Consider the following 12,500-nt stretch of genomic DNA (forward strand, 5'->3'; position numbering starts at 1 on the left):
AACACACACACGTCACATGACCACACGACCGTCACATGACAACACGACCGTCACATGACCACCTGACAGAAACACACGCTCACGTCACATGACCACACGACAGAAACACACGCTCACACGCTCACGTCACATGACCACCTGACAGAAACACACGCTCACACGCTCACATCACATGACCACCTGACAGAAACACAAGCTCACGTCACATGACCACACGACAGAAACACACGCTCACGTCACATGACCACACGACAGAAACACACGCTCACGTCACATGACCACACGACAGAAACACACGCTCACGTCACATGACCACACGACTGAAACACACGCCCACGTCACATGACCACACGACAGAAACACACGCTCACGTCACATGACCACACGACAGAAACACACGCTGACGTCACATGACCACACGACAGAAACACACGCTCACACGCTCACATCACATGACCACCTGACAGAAACACATGCTCACGTCACATGACCACACGACAGAAACACACGCTCACGTCACATGACCACACGACCGTCACATGACAACACGACCGTCACATGACCACCTGACAGAAACACACGCTCACGTCACATGACCACACGACTGAAACACACGCTCACGTCACATGACCACACGACAGAAACACACGCTCACGTCACATGACCACACGACAGAAACACACGCTGACGTCACATGACCACACGACAGAAACACACGCTCACGTCACATGACCACACGACAGAAACACACGCTCACATCACATGACTACACGACAGAAACAAACGCTCACATCACATGACCACACGACAGAAACACACGCTCACATCACATGACTACACGACAGAAACACACGCTCACATCACATGACCACACGACAGAAACACACGCTCACGTCACATGACCACACGACAGAAACACACGCTCACGTCACATGACCACACGACAGAAACACACGCTCACGTCACATGACCACACGACAGAAACACACGCTCACATCACATGACCACACGGCAGAAACACACGCTGACGTCACATGACCACACGACAGAAACACACGCTCACATCACATGACCACACGACAGAAACACACGCTCACGTCACATGACCACACGACAGAAACACACGCTCACGTCACATGACCACACGACAGAAACACACGCTCACGTCACATGACCACACGACAGAAACACACGCTCACGTCACATGACCACACACGCTCACGTCACATGACCACACGACAGAAACACACGCTCACGTCACATGACCACACGACAGAAACACACGCTCACGTCACATGACCACACGACAGAAACACACGCTGACGTCACATGACCACACGACAGAAACACACGCTCACGTCACATGACCACACGACAGAAACACACGCTCACGTCACATGACCACACGAAAGAAACACACGCTCACGTCACATGACCACACGACAGAAACACACGCTCACACGCTCACATCACATGACCACACGACAGAAACACACGCTCACACGCTCACATCACATGACCACCTGACAGAAACACACGCTCACGTCATATGACCACACGACAGAAACACACGCTCACGTCACATGACCACACGACCGTCACATGACAACACGACCGTCACATGACCACCTGACAGAAACACACGCTCACGTCACATGACCACACGACTGAAACACACGCTCACGTCACATGACCACACGACAGAAACACACGCTCACATCACATGACCACACGACAGAAACACACGCTGACGTCACATGACCACACGACAGAAACACACGCTCACGTCACATGACCACACGACAGAAACACACGCTCACGTCACATGACCACACGACAGAAACACACGCTCACACGCTCACATCACATGACCACACGACAGAAACACACGCTCACATCACATGACCACCTGACAGAAACACACGCTCACGTCATATGACCACACGACAGAAACACACGCTCACGTCACATGACCACACGACCGTCACATGACAACACGACCGTCACATGACCACCTGACAGAAACACACGCTCACGTCACATGACCACACGACTGAAACACACGCTCACGTCACATGACCACACGACAGAAACACACGCTCACGTCACATGACCACACGACAGAAACACACGCTCACGTCACATGACCACACGACAGAAACACACGCTCACGTCACATGACCACACGACAGAAACACACGCTCACGTCACATGACCACACGACAGAAACACACGCTCACGTCACATGACCACACGACAGAAACACACGCTCACGTCACATGACCACACGACAGAAACACACGCTCACGTCACATGACCACACGACAGAAACACACGCTCAAGTCACATGACCACACGACAGAAACACACGCTCACGTCACATGACCACACGACAGAAACACACGCTCACGTCACATGACCACACGACAGAAACACACGCTCACGTCACATGACCACACGACAGAAACACACGCTCACGTCACATGACCACACGACAGAAACACACGCTCACGTCACATGACTACACGACAGAAACACACGCTCACGTCACATGACCACACGACAGAAACACACGATTACATCACATGACCACACGACAGAAACACACGCTCACATCACATGACCACACGACAGAAACACACGCTGACGTCACATGACCACACGACAGAAACACACGGTCACGTCACATGACCACACGACAGAAACACACGCTCACGTCACATGACCACACGACAGAAACACACGGTCACGTCACATGACCACACGACAGAAACACACGCTCACATCACATGACCACACGACAGAAACACACGCTCACGTCACATGACCACACGACAGAAACACACGCTCACATCACATGACCACACGACAGAAACACACGCTCACGTCACATGACCACACGACAGAAACACACGCTCACATCACATGACCACACGACAGAAACACACGCTCACGTCACATGACCACACGACAGAAACACACGCTGACGTCACATGACCACAGGACAGAAACACACGCTCACGTCACATGACCACACGACAGAAACACACGCTCACGTCACATGACCACACGACAGAAACACACGCTCACGTCACATGACCACACGACAGAAACACACGCTCACGTCACATGACCACACGACTGAAACACACGCTCACGTCACATGACCACACGACAGAAACACACGCTCACGTCACATGACCACACGACAGAAACACACGCTGACGTCACATGACCACACGACTGAAACACACGCTCACGTCACATGACCACACGACAGAAACACACGCTCACGTCACATGACCACACGACAGAAACACACGCTCACGTCACATGACCACACGACAGAAACACACGCTCACATCACATGACCACACGACAGAAACACACGCTGACGTCACATGACCACACGACAGAAACACACGGTTACGTCACATGACCACACGACAGAAACACACGCTCACGTCACATGACCACACGACAGAAACACACGCTCACGTCACATGACCACACGACAGAAACACACGCTCACGTCACATGACCACACGACAGAAACACACGCTCACGTCACATGACCACACGACAGAAACACACGCTCACGTCACATGACCACACGACAGAAACACACGCTCACGTCACATGACCACACGACAGAAACACACGCTCACACGCTCACGTCACATGACCACACGACAGAAACACACGCTGACGTCACATGACCACACGACAGAAACACACGCTCACATCACATGACCACACGACAGAAACACACGCTCACACGCTCACGTCACATGACCACACGACAGAAACACACGCTGACGTCACATGACCACACGACAGAAACACACGCTCACGTCACATGACCACACGACAGAAACACACGCTCACGTCACATGACCACACGACAGAAACACACGCTCACGTCACATGACCACACGACAGAAACACACGCTCACGTCACATGACCACACGACAGAAACACACGCTCACGTCACATGACCACACGACAGAAACACACGCTGACGTCACATGACCACACGACAGAAACACACGATTACATCACATGACCACACGACAGAAACACACGCTCACATCACATGACCACACGACAGAAACACACGCTGACGTCACATGACCACACGACAGAAACACACGGTCACGTCACATGACCACACGACAGAAACACACGCTCACATCACATGACCACACGACAGAAACACACGCTCACGTCACATGACCACACGACAGAAACACACGGTCACGTCACATGACCACACGACAGAAACACACGCTCACATCACATGACCACACGACAGAAACACACGCTCACGTCACATGACCACACGACAGAAACACACACTCACGTCACATGACCACACGACAGAAACACACGCTCACATCACATGACCACACGACAGAAACACACGCTCACGTCACATGACCACACGACAGAAACACACGCTCACATCACATGACCACACGACAGAAACACACGCTCACGTCACATGACCACACGACAGAAACACACGCTGACGTCACATGACCACAGGACAGAAACACACGCTGACGTCACATGACCACAGGACAGAAACACACGCTCACGTCACATGACCACACGACAGAAACACACGCTCACGTCACATGACCACACGACAGAAACACACGCTCACGTCACATGACCACACGACTGAAACACACGCTCACGTCACATGACCACACGACAGAAACACACGCTCACGTCACATGACCACACGACAGAAACACACGCTGACGTCACATGACCACACGACTGAAACACACGCTCACGTCACATGACCACACGACAGAAACACACGCTCACGTCACATGACCACACGACAGAAACACACGCTCACGTCACATGACCACACGACAGAAACACACGCTCACATCACATGACCACACGACAGAAACACACGCTGACGTCACATGACCACACGACAGAAACACACGGTTACGTCACATGACCACACGACAGAAACACACGCTCACGTCACATGACCACACGACAGAAACACACGCTCACGTCACATGACCACACGACAGAAACACACGCTCACGTCACATGACCACACGACAGAAACACACGCTCACGTCACATGACCACACGACAGAAACACACGCTCACGTCACATGACCACACGACAGAAACACACGCTCACGTCACATGACCACACGACAGAAACACACGCTCACACGCTCACGTCACATGACCACACGACAGAAACACACGCTCACGTCACATGACCACACGACAGAAACACACGCTCACGTCACATGACCACACGACAGAAACACACGCTCACGTCACATGACCACACGACAGAAACACACGCTCACATCACATGACCACACGACAGAAACACACGCTGACGTCACATGACCACACGACAGAAACACACGGTTACGTCACATGACCACACGACAGAAACACACGCTCACGTCACATGACCACACGACAGAAACACACGCTCACGTCACATGACCACACGACAGAAACACACGCTCACGTCACATGACCACACGACAGAAACACACGCTCACGTCACATGACCACACGACAGAAACACACGCTCACGTCACATGACCACACGACAGAAACACACGCTGACGTCACATGACCACACGACAGAAACACACGCTCACATCACATGACCACACGACAGAAACACACGCTCACACGCTCACGTCACATGACCACACGACAGAAACACACGCTGACGTCACATGACCACACGACAGAAACACACGCTCACGTCACATGACCACACGACAGAAACACACGCTCACGTCACATGACCACACGACAGAAACACACGCTCACATCACATGACCACACGACAGAAACACACGCTGACGTCACATGACCACACGACAGAAACACACGGTTACGTCACATGACCACACGACAGAAACACACGCTCACGTCACATGACCACACGACAGAAACACACGCTCACGTCACATGACCACACGACAGAAACACACGCTCACGTCACATGACCACACGACAGAAACACACGCTCACGTCACATGACCACACGACAGAAACACACGCTCACGTCACATGACCACACGACAGAAACACACGCTGACGTCACATGACCACACGACAGAAACACACGCTCACATCACATGACCACACGACAGAAACACACGCTCACACGCTCACGTCACATGACCACACGACAGAAACACACGCTGACGTCACATGACCACACGACAGAAACACACGCTCACGTCACATGACCACACGACAGAAACACACGCTCACGTCACATGACCACACGACAGAAACACACGGTCACGTCACATGACCACACGACAGAAACACACGCTCACGTCACATGACCACACGACAGAAACACACGCTCACATCACATGACCACACGACAGAAACACACGCTCACGTCACATGACCACACGACAGAAACACACGCTCACGTCACATGACCACACGACAGAAACACACGCTCACGTCACATGACCACACGACAGAAACACACGCTCACGTCACATGACCACACGACAGAAACACACGCTCACGTCACATGACCACACGACAGAAACACACGCTCACGTCACATGACCACACGACAGAAACACACGCTCACGTCACATGACCACACGACAGAAACACACGCTCACGTCACATGACCACACGACAGAAACACACGCTGACGTCACATGACCACACGACAGAAACACACGCTCACGTCACATGACCACACGACAGAAACACACGCTCACGTCACATGACCACACGACAGAAACACACGCTCACGTCACATGACCACACGACAGAAACACACGCTCACGTCACATGACCACACGACAGAAACACACGCTCACGTCACATGACCACACGACAGAAACACACGCTGACGTCACATGACCACACGACAGAAACACACGCTGACGTCACATGACCACACGACAGAAACACACGCTGATGTCACATGACCACAGGACAGAAACACACGCTGACGTCACATGACCACACGACAGAAACACACGCTCACGTCACATGACCACACGACAGAAACACACACTCACATCACATGACCACACGACAGAAACACACACTCACGTCACATGACCACACGACAGAAACACACGCTCACGTCACATGACCACACGACAGAAACACACGCTCACGTCACATGACCACACGACAGAAACACACGCTGATGTCACATGACCACAGGACAGAAACACACGCTCACGTCACATGACCACACGACAGAAACACACGCTCACGTCACATGACCACACGACAGAAACACACGCTCACGTCACATGACCACACGACAGAAACACACGCTGACGTCACATGACCACACGACAGAAACACACGCTCACGTCACATGACCACACGACAGAAACACACGCTCACGTCACATGACCACACGACAGAAACACACGCTCACGTCACATGACCACACGACAGAAACACACGCTCACGTCACATGACCACACGACAGAAACACACGCTCACATCACATGACCACACGACAGAAAACCACGCTCACGTCACATGACCACACGACAGAAACACACGCTGACGTCACATGACCACACGACAGAAACACACGCTGACGTCACATGACCACACGACAGAAACACACGCTGACGTCACATGACCACACGACAGAAACACACGCTGACGTCACATGACCACACGACAGAAACACACGCTGATGTCACATGACCACAGGACAGAAACACACGCTGACGTCACATGACCACACGACAGAAACACACGCTCACGTCACATGACCACACGACTGTCACATGACCACACGACAGAAACACACGCTCACGTCACATGACCACACGACAGAAACACACGCTCACATCACATGACCACACGACAGAAACACACGCTCACGTCACATGACCACACGACAGAAACACACGCTGACGTCACATGACCACACGACAGAAACACACGCTGACGTCACATGACCACAGGACAGAAACACACGCTCACGTCACATGACCACACGACAGAAACACACGCTCACGTCACATGACCACACGACTGTCACATGACCACACGACAGAAACACACGCTCACGTCACATGACCACACGACAGAAACACACGCTCACATCACATGACCACACGACAGAAACACACGCTCACGTCACATGACCACACGACAGAAACACACGCTGACGTCACATGACCACACGACAGAAACACACGCTGATGTCACATGACCACAGGACAGAAACACACGCTGACGTCACATGACCACACGACAGAAACACACGCTCACGTCACATGACCACACGACTGTCACATGACCACACGACAGAAACACACGCTCACGTCACATGACCACACGACAGAAACACACGCTCACATCACATGACCACACGACAGAAACACACGCTCACGTCACATGACCACACGACAGAAACACACGCTGATGTCACATGACCACAGGACAGAAACACACGCTGACGTCACATGACCACACGACAGAAACACACGCTCACGTCACATGACCACACGACTGTCACATGACCACACGACAGAAACACACGCTCACGTCACATGACCACACGACAGAAACACACGCTCACGTCACATGACCACACGACAGAAACACACGCTCACATCACATGACCACACGACAGAAACACACGCTCACATCAGAGGTTAAAATCTGACCTCTGACCTCACTCACCATAGTTTTTAAAGAGTTGGGGGTGTTTCAGCGGCAGCTCGATGGTTTCCCTGATGACCTTCAGCTGACCGCCGAGCCCGCCGATCATACTGTACGTGACCTTTGACCCCTCGTCGTCCTCGACCCGCTCGTTAGGGTCCGACAGGCTCAGAGCGGTGGAGCTGCAGACGGAGTAGAAGGTGTCCGTCGACGAGCGACACACACACACCGGACGGTCAGGCTGAGGGGTCAGAGGTGAAAGGTCATGTGATGCGTTCTGCTGGATGGAGAGCCGCTCGAGCTGTGAAGAGAGATCGAGAACGACTGAGCTCTGAGTCTCTCCGTCGACGCCTCGGATCCAGTCCACCCCGATCACACACCGACGCCCGAAGTAACACACCGACACACTGCCGCCCGCGAGCAGCACGCGCCCGTCTGCAACACACAGCCACACTCAGAACAATCCCAGCATTCAAAGCGGCTCCAGGAGACCAGCGCGCGTCATTACCCAGCATCCGGAGGAGATCGCTCCGGAACTCCTCTGTGTCCAGCACTCGGTCTTCAGGACTGCAACGGTTCACACAAACACAACTTTAAAATCACGTTTTTGAGGAATAATGCTAATCACAAATAATTCTGATAAATATTAATATTATAAAATATTTTGATATAATATGTTATATATTATACTATAAGACATTGTATTTATAAACATTTATATTATATTTGTTACAAATCACAAATGTGTTTTTAAAAAAGTATAAATATTAATATTATAAAATATTCAAAAGTAGAAATATTTATATAATATATTATATTTATAATATAAAGATTATAATCTTTTAATATCTACAAAACATTTTATTTATAAACATTATATTTGTTACAAATCACAAATGTGTTTATAAAAAAAGTATAAAAATCAATGTTATAAAATATTAAACAATACAAATATTTTTATATTTACATTATATTTCTAATATTATAAAATATTAAAAAGTAAAAAAATATATAATATATTAAATTTATAATATAAATAGTATAAAAATTATGAATTTATAAATATTTATTAAACATTTTATTTATACAAATTTGTTATATTTTTTATATTTGTTTCAAATCACATATGTGTTTTAAAAAAAGTATTAATATTAATATTATAAAATATTAAAAAATACATATATTTTTATAATATATTATATTTACATTATATTTCTAATATTATAAAATATTTACAAGTATAAATATTGTTTATAATAATATATTAAATTTATAATATAAATATTATAAAAATTATACATTTATAAATAATTATAAAACATTTTATTTATACAAATTTTGTTATATTTTTATATTTGTTTTAAATCACAAATGTGTATTTAAAAAATTATAAAAATATTATTTTCTATAATATATTATTTTTACATTACATTTATAATATTATAAATATATTTAAAAATTTATATTTTTACAATTTAACATATTATATTTACAATATAACAATTATAAAAAATTATAAACATATTTATAAAACATTTTATTTATAAATATTTCTATTATATTTGTTTAAAATCTATTTATTATATTTGTTTAAAATCTGTCTATAAAAAAATTATAAAAAATATAACTTTGAAAAATTATTTTAATAATACATTTTTTTTAATAAAATATAAAAAAATTACAAATTATAATTTTTTTTTTTACAAAATAACATTATATTTATAATATAACAATTATAAAAAATAATTATTAATAAAACATTTTATCTATATACATTTATATTATATTTGTTTTTATTTATGCATTTTTATAAACTAGAAATAGATATTCAAAACTCTTTTTATGTGAAAGATTACACGTGTTAAACAAGAGACGACTGATAAAACCGCTTACTAACCTTTTCTGTGCAAACTAAGTTAATATAAAATGTAGTAATTCATACGTGCATTACATCAGACACATAACCAGACGTTCACACAGTCGTCCAGACACGGTTATTACGCATCACGCTAGTGCGTATGAATTAGTACATTAGCACAGATAAGGTTATTAGTAAGCAGGATTATCAGAAGCCTCTCCTGTAATGTTTCACATAAGAAGTGTGGATCAGATATTATATATTATTATACTCAGACAAATCCGTCTTTACAGCAGAACAGAGCCGTGACCATTTCAGACAGAAAGCTAATCAGATCTGAAATACAAGATTTTAAGCGTTTGCTCGTTTTCATTTTCCACTATGTAAAGTTTAAATGGTATTGCACTTGCACACCTATGTACATTTTTTGTACATAACATGTTATTTTGCAAGACATCTTTATCTCAGACTGTCCTCTCAGTGAAACTGGAATTCATCACATGATTATTTCAAATCTGATACACACTTTGGATGGCTGTTGTTACAGTTTTATCTATGTTTGTTGTATCTGTCCCTATACAAATAAAACATCAAATAAAAATTAATAAAATATTACAGTTAACTAATAGTAAAGTCGAGCGAGTGTTTGTGCTGTCGACCAGCAGAGGGAGACATTCCCTCACAACTACAGCATCCCTGAGGAAACCCAGATTAATCTTCAGTTATGAGTGTGTGTCTGGTGTGTTTCTGATGTGTCTAGAGGTCAGCCGAGGGTCAGCCGGGGGTCAGCCGTACCTGAGTCTCATCCGCAGGTGTTCGGCCTGTAGAACGGCTCCACTGATTGGCTGCAGGGTCACGTGATCTCCAGGCTTCACTCTCAGACTCGACTGAACGCTGGACTGAAGACCCACACGCCTGCCGGGAAACTGAGACGCCGGCCACGCCACACACACCTGCACACACACACACACACAGCTTCAGCACACACACAGCTATAACACACACACCTGCCGGGAAACTGAGACGCCTGCACAGTGCACACACACACACACACACACACAGCTGTAACACACACACAGCTTCAACACACACTGATTCCCCGTCACAATCACACACACACACACACACACACACACTCAAAGACAAACACACACTTTCACACACTCACACACTCACTCTCTCTCTCTCACACACACACACACTCACCTCCTGTTGTCCCGCGCTGCTGGAGATCAGGACAGACCGTCCGATACAGATGTTCAGTGTCTTCATGGTGTTCACGCTCATCTGAGCCAAATATGATCGCCATCGCTGAGGGGATTTATCATCCGCTGCACAGTCATCACATGCAAATATAGATTTGAAAAACAATCTATTTAAATATAAGACATCAGGTGTCTGTAGGTTCAAACCAATGCATCGTGTTTGTATTAACTGATTGTTGAATAATTTATTCATGCACATTTTCAGCTAATATTTCATTAGTTTTTTATGGTTTATAAAGCAACTTGAGCAAAGGCTAATAAACATATTGTCATTAATAATAATGACTAATAATAATTATGCATATTATATAAGGACAGTAATTGTTATAGTGTAATATTTTAGAAAAGAAAAATATTTTTAAAAATGTTATTAGTCGTAGGCTCGTAGCATTATTATTGTTATGGTTGGTCACGTGATGTCAAACCGTGAGTGGGCGACCCGCTCCATGAAAAATAGTGACTTTTTAAATAAATAAATAGGAGTAAAATCAGAAAACCGATTTGAGTGCAGCTTTAAACACGCGAGTTTATCAAAGAAGACCCGTCCAAAAACAAACATTATAGTTTCAAGCGCTGATTGGGGACGTTTATCATATTTTACTAATTTATCCTAACTAATGAATGTAGTTAATGCGCGCCGCTGATGTCGCGCGCTCCCGTTACCTCTCTCTGTGAAGTCTGT

At 46.4% G+C, this 12,500-nt stretch overlaps 1 protein-coding gene across 1 annotated transcript in view; it reads right to left on the bottom strand.

Moving 5' to 3' along the window:
* afg2a (AFG2 AAA ATPase homolog A) overlaps nt 1–12,500 on the bottom strand; it is an 83,668-nt gene that overhangs the window by 70,951 nt on the left and 217 nt on the right. Inside the window, exons 1-5 of the mRNA XM_056239975.1 lie at nt 12,482–12,500; nt 11,760–11,884; nt 11,349–11,506; nt 9,204–9,262; nt 8,717–9,130 (exon numbers count right to left, since the gene is read on the bottom strand). The exon at nt 12,482–12,500 is cut by the window's right edge and continues 217 nt beyond it. Of these exons, the coding sequence (XP_056095950.1) occupies nt 8,717–9,130; nt 9,204–9,262; nt 11,349–11,506; nt 11,760–11,884; nt 12,482–12,500 (775 nt within the window). The remainder of the gene's footprint in view (nt 1–8,716; nt 9,131–9,203; nt 9,263–11,348; nt 11,507–11,759; nt 11,885–12,481) is intronic.

Source organism: Rhinichthys klamathensis, unplaced genomic scaffold (genome assembly GCF_029890125.1).
Source record: "Rhinichthys klamathensis goyatoka isolate OS25496 unplaced genomic scaffold, OSU_Roscu_1.1 h1tg000577l_1, whole genome shotgun sequence".
Classification (NCBI taxonomy): Eukaryota; Metazoa; Chordata; class Actinopteri; order Cypriniformes; family Leuciscidae; genus Rhinichthys; species Rhinichthys klamathensis.